Source organism: Girardinichthys multiradiatus, chromosome 23 (genome assembly GCF_021462225.1).
Source record: "Girardinichthys multiradiatus isolate DD_20200921_A chromosome 23, DD_fGirMul_XY1, whole genome shotgun sequence".
NCBI lineage: Eukaryota > Metazoa > Chordata > Actinopteri > Cyprinodontiformes > Goodeidae > Girardinichthys > Girardinichthys multiradiatus.
The window spans coordinates 3478730-3497897 of NC_061815.1; the positions used below are offsets into that span (position 1 = coordinate 3478730).

At 38.9% G+C, this 19168-nt stretch overlaps 1 protein-coding gene across 1 annotated transcript in view; it reads right to left on the reverse strand.

The window, feature by feature from the left end:
* Nucleotides 1-225: 225 nt before the first annotated feature.
* Nucleotides 226-19168, reverse strand: part of slc7a11 (solute carrier family 7 member 11) — a 56752-nt gene continuing 37809 nt past the window's right edge. The window contains exons 6-12 of the mRNA XM_047354563.1: nt 18818-18862; nt 15752-15875; nt 7480-7583; nt 4117-4213; nt 3860-4009; nt 3551-3725; nt 226-679 (exon numbers count right to left, since the gene is read on the reverse strand). Of these exons, the coding sequence (XP_047210519.1) occupies nt 624-679; nt 3551-3725; nt 3860-4009; nt 4117-4213; nt 7480-7583; nt 15752-15875; nt 18818-18862 (751 nt within the window). The 3' untranslated portion in view covers nt 226-623. The remainder of the gene's footprint in view (nt 680-3550; nt 3726-3859; nt 4010-4116; nt 4214-7479; nt 7584-15751; nt 15876-18817; nt 18863-19168) is intronic.

A 19168-nucleotide genomic window follows, 5' to 3' on the forward strand; every position in this document is an offset into this window, starting at 1 on the left:
TTTTTAAACCAGGTTTGTGATGTGTGAACATAGAGAAGGTAGTCAGCCCCACTGACACAGTTCCAAAATAAATACCTTCTTCAAGTAAGTGGAAAAAAAACATTGAGTAATTGTAATGAGATGTTTAAACAAATATTAAGAAGATACCACAGATTCACATCAGACATGACATATTCTGAGGTCCTAGCCTGTGAATAAAGTTTACAGAAATGATGGAGAACATTCTCCTTGTTCTTAAACCTTTATTGGGAGTTATGATGACTAATTGTCTGGAGAAAATTTGTATGTTAATACAGTTATTTTATCATAAATCATCAACAAATCTAATCAATTAAAAATAGCATGTGGTTACTTAGACTTTAAGTTCAATACTAATTTTCATCAGTATTGTGTTTGTATTGCATGTTTCAGTACACTTGATGGCTGCTGAAAAGTCCCATGCTGTTACATGAACACTAACAAGTTTGTTCATCTAAACCAAAGTAAATTACAAAATATAAAATAATAAACTTAAAAATAAACATCTATAAAAAGATTTAAACTAGGCTACGTCTGGAATTACCCTTATCTTTCATCATTCCTCAGTGAAAAACACAGACTGTAGCAGCAGACTTTGTGAGCTGTTACTGGTCAGCAGGTACCACCTCCAGGATGATCTGCAAAGTTCTGTTGAAGGAATCTGTGGGTACAAAAAATGGAACATGATACAAATAACTCATTCCACTCACTTCAGGATAAAACAACAAGTTTCCATCCATCCATCCATCCATCCATCCATCCATCCATCCAGTCCTGAACAACATGGAGATGGATCACAGTTGGGAAAGTTTGTCTATTTTACTCAGCTCTTTTTTTCATCACGACAGACCGGAACTGTACTTGCATTCCACAGTTCCAGTCAAGTTCCAGTCTGTGTATGTGTCTTTATCTCCAATGTACTACCACTCATGAACAAAACACCAAAATACATGAACCCAGCCAAAAGGGAGAAAACCATGTTTTTCCAGTAGAGAACCATGGCCTCAGACTTAAAGCTACTGGCCCTTGGGCCGGTTGTATATATGGATCCTGTTTCTTACTTAGCGAATGTGTAAAGAACTTAACTCTAATCTAAATCGGATCTAAATTTTGACAAACACATAGTCTAATACTAAATCCCCTAACTTTCATCTTAAAACATTGACAGAATAAATCTTTTTTCTGTCAAAACAGGACACAAAAATCTGCTGCTTGCTGTTTTTTTAGTAGGTTATATCACTACAATAGTATGTTTGTCAGGCAGCTGCAGCCCATCCAAAATGCTGCTGCCAGAGTCCTGACCAACACCAGGAAAACGGATCATATCACACCAGTTATTAAATCAGTGCACTGGCTCCCTGTTTGTCAAAGAATATATTTTAAAAAATCTGCTATTGCTCTTTGAAGCACTAAATGGTCTTGGGCTGAAATTTCTGAGTGTGCCTCAGTCAGTGTTTACAGGACCAGAACTAAACATGGTGAGGCATCATCGACAAGGACTTGTAAAAGTATTCATACCCCTTGAACTTTTCCACATATTGTCACATTACAACCACAAACATTAACATATTTTATTGGAACTTTATGTGAAAGACCAACACAAAGTGGTATACCATTGTGAAGTGGAACCAAAATTAAACAAGATTTCTTTTTTTTTTTTTAGAAATAAAAACTGAAAAGTGTGGTGTGCAAAGGTATTCAGCCCCCTTTACTCTGAGTCCAACCAGTTGCCTTCAGAAGTTGCCTGACGATTGCTAATGACTAGAGGCCACATGCGTGTAATCTAATCAGAGGTTTATTCAGAGAATAAACAGTATCATGAAGTCCAAGGAACACACCAGACAGGACAGAGATAAAGATGTGGAGAACTTTAAAGTAGGCTTAGGCTATAAAAAGATTCCCAAGCTTTGAACATCTCATGGAGCTCTGTTCAATCCATCATCTGGAAATGAAAAGAGTAAGGCACAACTGTAAACCTACCAAGACAAGGCTGTCCACCTAAACTTACAGTCCGAACAAGGAGAACACTGATCAGTGATGCAGCATGATGCATGATGACTCTGGATGAACTGCAGAGATCCACAGCTCAGGTGGTGGAATTTGTCCACAGGACAACTATTAGTTGTGCACTGCACAAATGTGGATATTTATGGAAGAGTGGCAGGAAGAAAGCCATTGTTAAATGAAAATCATAAGAAGTCCCATTTGCAGTTTGCCAGAAGCCATGTTGGGACATAGCAGAAATGTGGAAAAAGGTGCTTTGGTAGGACGAGACCAAAACTGAACTTTTTGGCCAAAATGCTCAACTCTATTTGTGGCAGAGAACTAACACTGCACATCACTCTGAACACACCATCCCCACTGTCAAATATGGTGGAGGCAGCATCATGCTCTGGGAGTGCTTCTCTTCAGCAGGGATGGGGAAGGTGGTCAGAGGTGATGGGAAGATAGATGGAGCCAAATACAGGGGAATCTAAGAAGAAAACCGGTGGGAGTCTGCAAAAGACTTGAGACTGGGGTGGAGGTTCAACTTCCAGCAGGACAACGACCATAAACATGAAGCAAGGGCTACAATGGAATGGTTTAAAACAAAATATATTCATATGTTAGAATGGCCTAGTCAAAGTTCAGACCTAAATCCAATCAAGAATCTTTGGCATGGTCTGAAAACTGCTGTTCACAAATGCTCTCCATTAAATTGAAATTGAGATTGAGCAGTTTTGCAAAGAAGGGCAAAACTTTCAGTCACTAGATGTGCAAAGCTGGTAGAGACATACCATAAAAGACTTGCGGCTGTTATTGCAGCAAAAGGTGGTTCCTCAACATATTGACTCAGGGGGGCTGAATAGTATTGCACAATATGTGGAAAAGTTCAAGGAAGGAGTATGAATACTTTTACAAGCCACTGTAGTTTCTATGCTCCTCAGCTCAATGAAACTCCATGAAAACCTGAGATGTGCAGAAACTGTTGGTCTCTTTAAATCAGCACTGAAAACCTTTTTTTTTACAGAAGCTTTTGATCAAATATCTTAATTAATGAACGGTATAAAACATTTATTGTTTTTATGCCTTTAATATCTGACATTCAACATCTGTTTCATTTATCCAATGCCTCTATGCGTATGCTTTGTTATTTTCTATCTGTCATTCCTTTGATGTCCTGTTTTTCGGGGCAAATCTTGAATATTTCATGCAGAAAGATTGCAAGCATTTTCCTTCCAAGCCAGCACAGAGACTGTAGCGCAGAGACTCAGCTGTAGCGCACATGCATGCACTTTTTGCCTTTTTGTGAGGAGCCATATAAGCAATATAGGCATTCCCCCCTCTTCAGACTTGGCTATGATGCCTTCAGCTTCACTTCATTCACGGAATATTTTCTCAGAAGCATGTAGTTAGTGAGAACTTCAACATTAAAAAATGTGTTTATAAATGAACAGTTAAAGACTAATTTATTTTGGTCTGTTGCGTGAATCATGGGACATTAATTTTACAAAACAGCCATAAAATAAATTTGATCATTGCGTTGAGTTACCTAAAGCTCTTTGAAGCCACTTTGGTCTGCTGAAGTAAATAAAAATGTAGTACGCTGGGATGCCAGTAAGCGACATGGCGAATCCAATTCCTGTGTTGAAAGGGTCTGAGTACAGCGAGAGGAAGACCATGCAGAAACATGTAAAACAGAACACCAGGGGGATGAAGAGTGGCACCTGTAGACGAGATGTAATATGATGCAAGTTCACACAAATGGGTTTGATACCTCTGTTTGAAAAATGTAAATCTAAACAATGTGAAGGAAAGTTTATGCACAGCTTTAGTTGGTAAAAGATACTGAAACACTGACCTTAAAGGGGCGGGGGAGATCAGGCTTGGTATATCGGAGGTAGATTAAACCCAGAACCACCACACCAATAAACAGCCACCTCAGAAAGCTCATGAAGTTCAGCAGGCTGTAAATGTCCCCCACAAAAAGCTGGAGCATGGTCACAGGATACTGCAATTACCGACAAACACAACATTTTTTAAAAGCTTCAGATAACATACAGGAGTTAATGTTGTCAGAACTGTCTGTTGAATTAAAAAAACTGAAAGCATACTGACCAGTATGAGGACAGCAGGCAATGGAGTGTGTCTGCGGATATGGATCATAGACAGGACCTCAGGGAGCTGTCCTTCACGGGAAGCTACATAGAACGATCTGAATAACACAAACACCCACTCACATAAACACAGGGAGATGGGAACCATTTGACAATAGACTAACAACGCCAATAAGCCATATTATATCATATTGACTTCTTATTGGCCAAAATGCTTAATATGATAGTACATATGGGTGGGCAACTCCAGCCCTCGATGGCCAGTGTCATACATGTTTTAGTTGTTTCCCTACTTGAACACTCCTGACATTAAATGAGTGCAGTATTAAAAGGCCCAGGTGATAATTCAATAATTTCAACCAATTGCTGGAACACGGATGAATCTAAAACTTACAGAGCACCAGCCCTTGATAACAAAATTTACCAATCTGTGTAGTACATCAATCATTTGTCAGCAAAACAACTCGGACCCATCAATGAATGCATCTTAACCAAATTATATCCGTTTCTTAAGATGTGGAGTTGGATGTTTGTTGCTGATTTGTCAAGAACATCCATTTATTCACCCATTTATTGCCCATGCCCACTTGTCCTTGCAGTGTTTGATACCCATCTCCAGCAGTCATTGTGCGAGAGGTGGGGCACATTCTGTACAAACAATCATCCACACACACACACACACACACACACGCACACACACACACACGCACACATTTACCCAAGGGCCTTGCAGAGTGACCAATTAACTTAACATAACCTATCATATTTTTAAACTATGGGAGGAAGCCAGAGTAACCAGAGAGAAACCATGCATGTACAAGGAGACCGAGACCTTCTTTCTGCAAGGCAAAAGTGCTACCAACTGTGCCACCATAAAACCCTCTAGAACATCTAACATGTATTGATTTGATTCAATTCTGCTGATTGTTGAGAAGTTGAAACTTAAGGCACTTCTTGTTGTGTCACTCAAATAAATCTTGAACCCTTTTTGCAGTATAGAGAAAAAGCACAATATTGCTAAACAAGGCCACTGGATTCATGGATATTTGTTCCCATGAAGAGCTACACATGGTCAGCAATGATAACCTCTATCATAACAAAATCTTTCCTGCTATGACTGAGGGACCCTCTTACTGGTTCACAGTGGTTTTTGCTAGCACCGAGGCAGTATCAAGATTCTGAGCAGCCAACGTAGGTGATCACAGAACCAAGTTTGCACTAGGTTTGCAGCAGTGGTGCTGCACCAGTTATGCTAATGTCACTTGCTTACTCCGTTTTGCCAGTAGTGGACACTGCAGAGTGCAGATGGTAACACTGTTGCCAATGCAAGATGTCCCTGCTTTTTATACCCAGGATCCTGGGTTGAAATAACAGCTTAATGTGGAGATTCTGTGTTCTCCCTGTGTATGCATGGGTTTTCTCCAGGTAATCCATTTTTGTCCCACAGTCTAAAAACATGCACATTAGGATAATTGAAGATTTATAATTATAATAAGGTCCAAGTGTCTGTGGGAATGGTTTGTTGTCACATATGTCATCATTCTTGACTCTGATGAACTGGGAAGCTGTCCAGGGTGTACTCCGCCCTCTCTGCCAATGACTGTTGGCGCAGAGTGGGGTGCTGGTGGAGTAGAACCAGGCAGGTATGGGCAGTGCATTGTCAGACAGACTTACTTTTCAGTGGTTCAATTCAATTCAGTTTATTTATATAGCACCAATTCACAGCACATGTTGTCTCAAGGCACTTCACCAAAGTTAGGTACATATATTCCAATTAGCCCTAACCATTGAACAGTGCAGTCAGATTCAGTTATTTATTCAAATTGGATAAAAAAGTTTTTTTAATCTAAGGAAACCCAGCAGATTGCATCGAGTCAGAGATTTGTAGCATTCACTCCTCCTGGATGTGTATGTAGAGACAGTGGACAGTCACTGGCGTTGACTTTGCAGCAATCCCTCATACTGAGCATGCATGTAGCGACAGTGGAGAGGAAAACTCCCTTTTAACAGGAAGAAACATCCAGCAGAACCAGGCTCAGTGTGAGCGGCCGTCTGCCACGACCGACTGGGGGTTTAAGAGTTGTCCTGTGGAAGGCCTGGGGTGGCTTAAAGAGGGTTTGCTGAATTACAGAACATATTGTTAAGAGTGTTTGAATCCCAGTAGCATCAAAATAAATGGCAAGACCCCAGATTATTGCTACAGCAGCTTGTTTGATAATCTAAGATACAGTAACGTTCACACCTGACCCACCTGGTCAAGTATGACCTTAAGTGGTGATGCTTAAAGGTGACCTACTATGCTTCCTTTTAAACATTTGGGTATAGGCCTATGCGTTGTACAAAACATGTTAATTACATTTTTTGCACAAAATCATTTTCATATAATGCGATTTCACCTCTTCAGGTTCCCCTTTTTTTGAGCTCCTTTCAGAATGAGCTGTTTTAGGGCTCTGTCACTTTTATGCAAATTATCTGTAAATGGCCGCGCCCCCAACTAGCACTTTGTACACGTGAAAATGAAACCGAAACTTATAAGACAAAATTATAAGTACTCACATTTCTGTCACCTACAGATTTGCAGATCAGGTCAGTAGGGACTGAATTTTTCTTCAGTCTAAGTCTTTCTGCAAATCCTGGCCTGTACTGACGTGAGTTCTCGAACCAGTCCGTGTTGAAGTGATTCACACAAACTAGTGCTGTCTTTGGTAATGTGCCTGAGACATTATCCTCAAAAATAAAATGAAGCCATGAATCTCTGTTATAGTGGGATAATGTGCATGGACACATGAGGATCTTTGCAGCCAACAACAGAACATCTGTCTTTGAGGGTAGCCATTGTAAAGCGCGTGTAAGGTAAAACCAGCTGGCAAGACGTGATCCTCTATTGAAAATCAAGCAGGTGGAGCTCCGCTTCAGTTGCTAGTCAGGGGCGGGGCTCAGGTAATGTTGCTAGGTGCCAGTGAAATTGTGATGTCACAATTACACAGCTTTTGAAACTGCGTGCTTTCTAGAAAGAAAAAACCTTTTTTTATAGCCAAAAAACGGCTGAATGTTGTTTATTTTTTGCATTTTGACTGTTTGTAAAAGCATTAGTGACCCAAACGGAAGTATAAAAATGTTCAAAAAGTGAATTTTGCATTATAGGTCCCCTTTAAAAGCCATGTGTGTGATTCAGCTTACTAGTTATTACAACTCCAAGTTTGTTTGCCAGGTCACAGAATGTTTACCAGGTCACACTTTGATAAGATAATGTTGGCTAAACACACCACTCTTACTAAATGCTTAAGTAAATGTGTAGAGGGTTTAATATTGCAGTTTGAACTCAGTTCAGAACCAGGTTGAAACCAAGAGGCAGAATATTTACCTTGACAAAGCAAAGAGACAACCATTCATGGAACCAAAACAGGACAATGCCACAAACACCGGGACTGCAAACGAGAAGTTTCCCAATAGCCTCTCTGCAAATGTCTAGAAAGTTAAAGAAGAAGAAAGTTAAATAAGAAAAAAAGGGATCAAAGTGAGAAATCAGAAAATGTGCTGCTTCAAAGCTGAAGAAGTGACCAAAATATAGTAAATGACATTGGGTCAAGAGGTGGCTGGTGTGCAGTTGTTGATTACTTCATTAAAACAAACATTCAAACAAGAAAAACACATTTCTTACTGTCTACGGTATCTGTTCAGGTAAAAAAAAACAATCCAAAGGTTCTTCAAGCCAAGCCAAATATTTCTCCAGGTGACATGTTGTGTTCTGGGTCTTCAGACATTTTAGACTTATTCATAATATGTCTATAATAAACCAAAGAACATTATTTAATGAGTTTCAAAGGCTTTATTAGCAAATCCATCAGATTTATGTGAATTTACCCTCATGACTGTAGACTGTTACTTTTTTTGGCCTTATATTATTAACTGTGGTTAATTAGACTGAATTTATGGGACTGAAAGGACTGCTGGCAGTAATTGTCATAAATGGGCCATGCAGAAGTGGGAGACAAAGCTGATTATTATTTATGAAGCTATTAAATTCATATTAGCCTCAGACATTGCTGGCATGGTTGAATTTAGCCAGTAAAGGGGGAAAATCTGAATTAATTAAATACATGCATAGTTGTCATTTTAACCTAAAATAAAGATTAGTTTCAAATGAAAGAAGAAGAATGTTAAATCATTACTGATGATTTAAAATCAAGTTGGAACTGTCATATAATGCTGATCAAAAACGTCACCAGTCCCACTTTTTTTAGCTTTTCTAGTTTTGTTGTTCTGTTTAACAATCTTACAGAACCTTTTATAGACTGGTTTGTAAAAAACAAAAAGGGTCTGGGGACAAATCTAGCCTTCTCCCTCTGCTCTCTCGCTACTTTCATTGGTCTCAGTTGTTGCTCATTCTCACCTGCTTGCCATGACGTTCTCCTCACTTCTCCCGGTGTACGCAAGCTTTCTGGTTGTCCACAATGATTACTGGAGCCTGCTGTTTGCCTGCTTGTTCCATGTCAAATGCTGCGTATCATCAAATGGATTTCTGCCTATGCTCTGCATCCTGTTCTCCTTGTAAGTTACTTTATTTATTAAAACCGTTATTCACCTCAACTACACTATGTACTTGAGTCCTTCCTCAACCTCACACTAACAGTATTGTCTGACCTCTCCTCACTGAGCAGCACATGCTGCCATAGGCCCCTCCTGTGTTACAGCTGTTAGAGCTGCATTTCATATTGTTAATGTACATTGCATCCAAATGTATGATCCAAATTAATATTAATATTTCACTGTGAAACAAACCTGAATGTAAAAGTTAATTTTTATGGTATATAGTTTTTTTTTTTATTTACAGTCCCTTCCACAGCATTCATTATGATGCCATTCGTTTACATGCTGATGACCAATTATGCAAATAAGCTGACGACATCAATTAGCAACCTCCACTAACTTTTCAAACACCCAACAGCTACTTTCCTTACTGTTAGTGATCAGTTCTATAAAAAAAAAGAAATCTTAGGGCGCCCCGTGGCTCAGTGGTAAAGCAGGCGCACCTCATGCAGAGGTTACCATCCTCAACACAGTTGACCCCTGAGACATTTGCTGTATGTCATCCCATCTCTCTGCCCCATTTCCTGAACAGCTACTGATGAGTAAAGGGCACTAGTGCCACAAAAAACCTTAACAAAAAAACTAAAATGTATCAAAATTTAAACCCTTTACTTTTTCCAAATTTTGAAACCGATCTAGAAAACTAAATCTTCCAAGGACATATGTCTTCTGTTGCATTGCAATTCAGTCATAATGTTTAGATTAGCATCATTGCCCTTTACAAATTTATCTAATCTTTAGGTGTAAATCAATACAACTTTAATCATAATAGGGTACTTAGTGCTTTTTCGAGCATGACGCAAAATAAAAAACACCTTTAAGTAATACAGGTCCTTCTCAAAATATTAGCATATTGTGATAAAGTTAATTATTTTCCATAATGTCAGGATGAAAATTTAACATTCATATATTTTAGATTCATTGCACACTAACTGAAATATTTCAGGTCTTTTATTGTCTTAATACGGATGATTTTGGCATACAGCTCATGAAAACCCAAAATTCCTATCTCACAAAATTACCATATTTCATCCGACCAATAAAAGAAAAGGGTTTTTAATACAAAAAACGTCAACTTTCAAATAATCATGTACAGTTATGCATTCAATACTTGGTCGGGAATCCTTTGGCAGAAATGACTGCTTCAATGCGGCGTGGCATGGAGGCAATCAGCCTGTGGCACTGCTGAGGTCTTATGGAGGCCCAGGATGCTTCGATAGCGGCCTTTAGCTCATCCAGAGTGTTGGGTCTTGAGTCTCTCAACGTTCTCTTCACAATACCCCACAGATTCTGTATGGGGTTCAGGTCAGGAGAGTTGGCAGGCCAATTGAGCACAGTGATACCATGGTCAGTAAACCATTTACAAGTTGGTTTGGCACTGTGAGCAGGTGCCAGGTCGTGCTGAAAAATGAAATCTTCATCTCCATAAAGCTTTTCAGCAGATGGAAGCATGAAGTGCTCCAAAATCTCCTGATAGCTAGCTGCATTGACCCTGCCCTTGATAAAACACAGTGGACCAACACCAGCAGCTGACACGGCACCCCAGACCATCACTGACTGTGGGTACTTGACACTGGACTTCTGGCATTTTGGCATTTCCTTCTCCCCAGTCTTCCTCCAGACTCTGGCACCTTGATTTCCGAATGACATGCAGAATTTGCTTTCATCCGAAAAAAGTACTTTGGACCACTGAGCAACAGTCCAGTGCTGCTTCTCTGTAGCCCAGGTCAGGCGCTTCTGCCGCTGTTTCTGGTTCAAAAGTGGCTTGACCTGGGGAATGCGGCACCTGTAGCCCATTTCCTGCACACGCCTGTGCACGGTGGCTCTGGATGTTTCTACTCCAGACTCAGTCCACTGCTTCCGCAGGTCCCCCAAGGTCTGGAATTGGCCCTTCTCCACAATCTTCCTCAGGGTCCGGTCACCTCTTCTCGTTGTGCAGCGTTTTCTGCCACACTTTTTCCTTCCCACAGACTTCCCACTGAGGTGCCTTGATACAGCACTCTGGGAACAGCCTATTTGTTCAGAAATTTCTTTCTGTGTCTTACCCTCTTGCTTGAGGGTGTCAATAGTGGCCTTCTGGACAGCAGTCAGGTCGGCAGTCTTACCCATGATTGGGGTTTTGAGTGATGAACCAGGCTGGGAGTTTTAAAGGCCTCAGGAATCTTTTGCAGGTGTTTAGAGTTAACTCGTTGATTCAGATGATTAGGTTCATAGCTCGTTTAGAGACCCTTTTAATGATATGCTAATTTTGTGAGATAGGAATTTTGGGTTTTCATGAGCTGTATGCCAAAATCATCTGTATTAAGATAATAAAAGACCTGAAATATTTCAGTTAGTGTGCAATGAATCTAAAATATATAAATGTTAAATTTTCATCATGACATTATGGAAAATAATGAACTTTATCACAATATGCTAATATTTTGAGAAGGACCTGTACATGCTCCCTGTCTCTTTATTGTTCTTCACATCACATAATGAGTACCGCTCCTATTCAGGTAATCTAAAATGACTCATTAGGTACTGCTGCAAGCTTCTTGTGTATAAGTCTGAGACGTAAACTCAATCTTAAATTACGTTTTCAATGTAAACGTCCGCCCACAGTCTGATGGACTGAGAACAGAGTGTAATCTTTTTATCATATCAACCTTGTAAGAACGCAGAAATGCTCTTAACACCTTTCTTAAGGTGCTCTTAACACTCATTGTGCACAGGGCAATAAAGCTAACTGCATTACAAACGAGCAGTGATCTCTTAGTTATTGAGTATAGCTCAGCTAAGGGCTTGCAGATGCACTGATAGCAGTCTAATAAGGAATGGTGGCTTTTATTGGAGAATGTCTGAGATGTGATTAGCATTAACATGGTTGGGCTGAAGTAATTGCATTAGTGGAAAAGCAAAGTTGTCAGAAAGGCTTTACTAATAATGAGATGTTAAGTGCAGGAAGGCAGCTCAGGTCAGAGGTAAAAATCACTGCAGCATATAGGCGAGGCCACATCTGAAGGCTTTCAAGGTGTATACCCAACTGTCTCCAACAGGAGAACAATAGCCAGCTACCGGGAAAACAACACTGTGCTGCATGCCCCACATCTAAATCATATGAATGGATTCCATTTGTTTATTTACAGTTTAGTTTATTAGCCACTTTCTTAATAAGCAACAAAAGATCCAAACCAACTTACTGCTTGTGGTCACATGTTAATTCATTTTATATATTTCCCTCAAAGACAAAGTCTTTTAAAAATAATAGCACTCCCTGACTATCTGTTTTTTCTTTGTTTTAAAGAATTTAAGAACCAAATGCTTCCCTTGAGGAATTCCTTTTCTGTATGTTCCATACAAAGAGATCACTGCAAGGATACTGCTCTATCTATGATGAACTGCTGAGCTGACTCCAGAGTGTGTCTCTATCGGGTGCATATTTGGTTTATTAATTAGCATTTTACTTTTAGCAGACTTGTGCAGTTGATTTAAAGTGATGTATCTCCTTTGATCTTCAGCAGGAAAATGTTGATCTGACAGATGTTTATCATAATCTGGCAGGTAAACACCTTCTGACATTAAGCTATTCTACAGAGATCTTCCACATTCACACAAAGGCTGGGTTACCAATAGGGCAACCAGGTCCTAGCTCTTTGGAGGTTCTGAATCCCTTGATTAATCCAAAAAAATTTTTTGGTCAGGAATTCAATCAAGGAACTGAACGTTCTTCAAAAAGGTGCTCCTCTGATATCATGGAAAAAAAACTTCCATCATGAAGCCCTGAATCTCCTCCTGAAGTAGCTTGTTTTTTGAGAAAGTTTAACTAGGTAACAATGTGGAGGTCTTTGTATTTACTTTCTTTTAACTACAATTTACTTTTAAAAATTTGTTTTATTTAACAGCTGAAGACTTTATGGAACTGTTGCAGCTGACTGGCTGATGGGAAGATTGGCCCTAAAAGTATGGAGGTTAATTTGTCTCAATATTATTCAATCAAACAAAAACCTAATTTCAATCAAAAAAAAAAATAATCTCAATCAAAAAAATAAACTGTGGTCAAAACTTTTGGAATATTCAATCAAAAAAAACTAATCTCAATCAAAAAATATTAAGTTGTGATCAAAACTTTCAGAGTTGTAACGATTATTTTTTTTTAAATGGAAAATTTTACTTTGGGGAGAAAAAAAATTTGTTTGATAAAACTTTTTTTTGATGAAAATGACTCATTTTTTCTCACGAAGAAAAAAAAGTTATTTGCAAAACATAAACTTTTATTTGCGCATGTCAAAAATCTTTGGTTACGAGTCTCGCTTTTTTGGTTTTGACGCTCTCTGTTTTTGGTTGAACTCAACGAATTTTGATTTCTGGGAACATGAACATCCTGGGCGGGGCCTAAAGACAAACGCTGTAAGACGTTTCCCTATTGGTTAGCGCTGACTAAAGCCGCAGACTCTGATCCCCCCCACCTCTGAACTTCTGCTCAAACTGCAGGGCTTGCAGCGTCGCTTCAGTAAGGAGACATCAACTGTACAGAAGAAAACTGCGGTTAAGTGAGCCGACAGTCAGAAATACGCGGTCACGCCAGCCGACACCAGCTCTCTCTTAAAGATTAGCGTCGGGCATACAAGGCGCATTACGGTAATGGAGCAGAAAGGACGCTGATCCTAACAACGGTTGAGAAAATAAGAGGAAAACAGAAAAGCAACCTACAGAACATTTATATTAATTACATTTTTACAACTTTCTCATTCATGTTTTATGTAAAAGAATAAATATTTAATATTTTACTGTACAGTTTTGGAGAAATATCTTGTCAAAATACCTCAAAATGCTCAACCATTATATGCATTTGTCCCACTTTCAGGAATTTATTTCTCCAAAACCATGAGAGGTGACAACACAATCTCTTCAGATTTTATTAGAGGGTCATCTATATTATAACCAGAATTAGTATTTCATAATTTTTTTAATAATAATAGTAATAATTAATTACTGTAAAGGTTTGGAGAAATACACAACTACCCCAAGTGTTGTATAAAACAGAGTCCATGTCGGGCAGATGGCATCCCATAATCCTGTGTGTTGTCCTCACAACCCGTGATACTTCCTTCCTCTCCTGTGCAGTTCCCACACCACACTGTCATGCTGAGACACAGAGTGCTTTCCACCGTGGCCCTGCAGACATCTGTAAGCAGCTGAGGAGATGAAGAAGAGCTGTTGTTGTACCTTCTTCAACAGGCGAGGGGCGTTTCCGGTCCAGGAGAGGTCAGAGGAGATCTGGATGCTCTTGCACTTTGAGCTGTCCAGACCACTTCCCAAGATCTCATCGACCTCACCCAAAAGAAGCGTTTGTGGTACTTAGTTGTGTATTTCTCCAGAAACCTACAGTGAAATTATAAAATACTAATTCTGGTTATAATATAGATGACCCTCTAATATAATCTGAAGAGATTGTGTTGTCATTTTAATAAAAAAAATGTTTTATCAAAAAAAAATTTTTCTCCCCAAAATAAAATATTCCATAAAAAAAAAAAAATAAATCGTTACAACTCTGAAAGTTTTGATCACAACTTAATATTTTTTGATTGAGATTAGTTTTTGTTTGATTGAATAATATTGAGACAAATTTACCTCCATCTGAAAACGTCAGATCTAAAATGTGGAGCAGGTATGAATAATGTGGGAAGATTATAAAAGCATCATGTCAGAAAACCCAAAGCAACAAGGCTAAAAAAAAGGTTACATTGACATAATAGTGACAAATGGATAGAAAATAATGTTTAGTGGACATAATTTAATGTTTCTGACCAAACTGTAAGAAATTACCATCATTTCATAAACATAAAAAATGGTTCTAGTTGGACTGAAGGGACACAGTAACTGACTGTGGATAAATGGATGAAAGAAGGACTGAATCTGCATGGAATGAGGAGATGCTAGACGGTAGCGTTTGTTTAGTTCCATCGTCATGAAATGTAAAGAAACAAGCACATTTCCTGTCTCTGAATATATGGAGCTACAGATTGGGTAAAGCAGCAGGAGATATGGTAGTCATTTCTTCTAAAAGTAAATACACAGGCAGACACAGATAATCCATAAATACCAAGTAGGTTTGCAGATAACTTTAGTTTTTAAGATGATCATGTTTTTTTTTACAAGTGTGACAAGCTTTACCCAGGAAAGGCAAATAAAGTGAGGCTGAAATTCTGTCCAACTGGAAATTATTGGTAGAAGTTGAAAAGTCAACAAGACTGACAACGCTTCGACCTGCTAAGCTGATTTGTCAGTTCTTCCAAACCTTAAAGAATTAAATTTTTCAAAAAAGACAGAGGAGATGCAACTAATGGCCTTTATTTTGTCATTTTCTACCGCTTATTCCATAGTGGGTCACGGGGAGCTGGTGCCTATCTCCAGCAGTCTATGGGCGAGAGGCAGGGTACACCCTGGACAGGTCGCCAGTCCATCGCAGGGCAACACACAAACAACCATGCACACACTCATTCATACTCCTAAGGGCAATTTAGAGTGACCAATTAAACTAACAGGCATGTCTTTGGACTGTGGGAGGAAGCCGGAGTACCCGGTGAGAACCCACGCATGCACGGGGAGGACATGCAAACTCCATGCAGAAAGATCCCGGCCGGGAATCACACCCAGGACCTTCTTGCTGCAAGGCAACAGTGCTACCATCTGCGCCACCGTGCAGCCCCCTTTATTTTTTTATTTTATTTTATTTTTTTTATAAAGTAGGCGAGGGGGGGGGGGGGTGTTGGTGGAGAGAGAGGGAAGACGTAGCCACGTGGAGGTAGATTGGTCGATAACATAATTTGGTTGATAACATAATTTTGTTCCTCTACTTGATCTGACAAAAAAATGTCATTAATTACATCTTATGTCATATTTTTAAGGTTTGTTTACCAAGCAAAAAAGCTGTTTAATAAAATACTGTTGTTTGTGTCATATCTGTGATTTGAAAATTCTCTGTTGTGTTGTTTTATTTTCTACAACGTAAAACTGCTAATTTAACATCCATGGATGGGTGGATGGATGGTCCATGTTCTTACCACAGCAACAGCCTCCGAGGCCATGAGTTCCTCTGCTGTCATTACGGTGTAGTATGCAACATTGGTCAAGACATAGCAGGAGGTCACAATGGCCATGGAGATACAAATGGCTAATGGCAGAGTCCTGGAAGAAGAGAGATGTTATGATCAGCATACACTCAGACAGGTGTACTGCATCTTCTCATCATTCTCTTCCCTCTCTCTTCCTTTAGTTATTATCTATGTTTTCTTCATAGAATGAACAAAATTCAGGTTGTTCTAGACAAACAACAAATATTATAGACAACAATTTAAGTTATTACTGACATTCCCATGCAAAAGTCTCAAGCCATTTTCAGGAAACCAGACAATCGTGTTTTCCTCTGAGGGTTTTCTTGAAAGCTGGCCTTTAGAATTTCTTAAGAACTTAGCAGCTAACCCCAACTTATGAATCATAGAACTATAAGAACTATAAGGCTTCAAAGTCAACCAAAGGACCAGTTTTCAGCAACAGTCAAGTTATATTAAAAATATTTTTTTTGGAAACATAACAAACTGAGTGTGAGATTAACCCCATTGTTCAGAACTCTATATCCACCTCATCTGATAATGTCTTTAAATATTAGGATGGAAAAAGGATTGAGGAAAATGCAACCACTTTTATCTAATTAGACAGTTGTGTGCCATATTCCAACAGTTAATTAAATTCAATATTGTTCAGGTAGGGAAATTAGGGTAAAAATGATCGACCCACAGTGGGTATTGTAATTTGAACTGGAGAACAGTGTTGAATTTTTAAAACTGACCTGTTGAGGGCAGCAATGTGCCTATGCTGCCATAAGACTCTTGCCTATGTTATTATTTGTGGAAGAGGAGCTGAATAATAATGGCGTATGGCGTTGCACTACTACTCTAAAGCAATTGGAAAAGCCAAAGGATGCATATTAAGTTAAACAGCTGTTGTTTTATTTAGAAATGGCATAAAATTGATAATACGGAGTTAAACAACTGGTTTGTTTTTGGTGAGAATGGCTAGTCAATGTTCTGTGCCCATTTTCAGCTGTGCTGCTCATTTGAACCCTTTATTACACTATAGTTTTGCAGTTGTGGTCTTTTCACATGCATTTAGACCATTTATTATACAAAGTAACCTTGTATAATTCATTCACGCATACTGTATGGAAATGTGGTATTGGCATTGTGTTACCATAGTATTATATTAAGAGATAGAAGATTAGCATGTAAGTACACATGCATAGTATATTGTTACCTTGCTTCCTTTTACAAAATTAGTAATAGATAAAGAGTGGCGCACACTCTTGCCTTGCAGCGAGAAAGTCCTGGGTTTGAATCCCACCCAGCGTCTTTCTGCATAGAGTTTACATTTTTCTGCATGCAAGGGTTCTCTCTGGGTACTCCAGTTGCTCTCACAGTCCAAAAACATGCATGTTGGTTTAACATTGCCCTTAGGAGTGTGTGTGTGTGTGTGTGTGTGTGTGTGTGTGCGCGTGCGCCCATGTGCATGATTGTTTGCCGTGTGTCTCTTTGCATCCTTGTGATGAAAGGGCGACCTGTGTCCAGGGTGTTCTCGCCCACTGAACCCTGGAGGAAGGGATCACCACCCCATAAGCCTGCAAGGATAAGTGGGTGTAGATAGTGGATTTACCCTAAGATTTCTCAGTATGCTCATTTAATTTGACTTGAATTTAATGTTAGTTTTCTGGCCTCCGGAAAGCTGTTTCTAGTTTTGAGATGTAAAACTGACAAATAAAATGAATAAAGCAGGAAAATAAACTACAGCATATCATTGTGAATGACTTGATCACTTTAATGTGTTCACTTCATATTTTACTAAACAAAAGTGTTTTCATGTCAAATTTGCCATCTACAAAGCTCCACTTTATGTGTTCATTTGTCTTCTAATGATAAGAGGACAGAATCAGAAAAATGCTACACAGGGATGTGCAGTAATTAGACCATATAGGTAGTTCTTTGGCATTATTCAATGTGTCTACCAGACTTCACTGATAAGTTCAATTTAATGAGATGAATATTCTCAGAATAAACATTTGCAGTTTGACCCAGAATGGAAAACTGTGCTATCTCTTCAGTGATTAACGACCTTTTCAAGTTCTCTCAGTGCTTTTTGTATCTCTGTTCTTCCATCTTGCTCTGTTGTTGTTGAGTTTGTTTGTTCAATGATAAGTGTTAGGGTTTTTATATCTTTTGTATTGTTTATCACTCATGTAAGTGCTTTTCCTTCCTTACATGTTACAGGAAGGGAGATGGTCACAAGAATGAGTTATGCTTTTATGCTTTTATTATTTTATTAGCAGCATCTGGGGGCTATTCACCAGGTCCCCACTTCCCACTTCCTCTGTTTGTTTATAATCAAGATAAATGAACCCTAACCTTTCTGACCCCACATACACACACACACCCACACACACACCCACCCTGAATGTTGTTTGAACTGTGTGTAACCAAGCATGTATAAATAAAGTGAGAGGGGGCTAATACTTCGTAGTCTGTACTGCAGAGCTACCCTTGGAAGTAAATTGACTGTATCGTTCTTGCCTCTGAGTTGACTAAATAATACCTAACAATAAGTCTTTTATTTTTGTTTTATTTTTGCCAGCTAATGAAGTGGAAGCTAATATGTTCAGTATGTTGTATCTGTCAGTGCTTTATAACTTCAGTTATCGGTTAATGCAGGGAAGTGTCATAGTGACATTTTGTGGTTCTTCAAGTATTTTACATCCTTTGGTAGAGATAGAAAAGATAATATTTGGACTCATTCACATGTCTTTCTTTGGTCCTACTATGGTCATCAGCTTCTCTCTGTCTTTCTTTTGTTGGTCACAGAATGTTTATCTGAGCTTCTTTACGGAGCACCGCTTGCCATAGCAGTTGCTGCAGGAAATCCAACACAATTCAGCAGCTGAAACAAAAACTATGAGCTGTATACAATTCAAATGCACACAAACATTGGAGGGAGAAATGCAGAGGGTTAGACCATAGTTCTTCTTTCTAGTTCAACACATAAACCTAAATGTCATCACAGATCAGTCAGCACTTAGAACTTACTTCTCTGGGTTGTCAACTTCCTCCATCACAAAGTTAAGATAAAACCTGGAAAATCAAAGAAAGGTGAAAATCAGCAGCAACAAAAGCAAGATCCAAGAACTTATCTTGTAATTGGATATTTCCTCACACAACAATGCTATCATACAACCAGTTACAATGTATATAATTACATCAGCGCTATAGTAATTTTATGTTGATCTTTTACTGCTCTATATTTACTCTCACTCACTTAAAACTGTGCACTTATATTTATATTATATTGTAGATATGTTTGTACTGTTTAATTTGTACTGTATTGCACCGACTACGCCAAAACAAATTCCTTGTATGTCCAAAAACGTACTTGGCAAT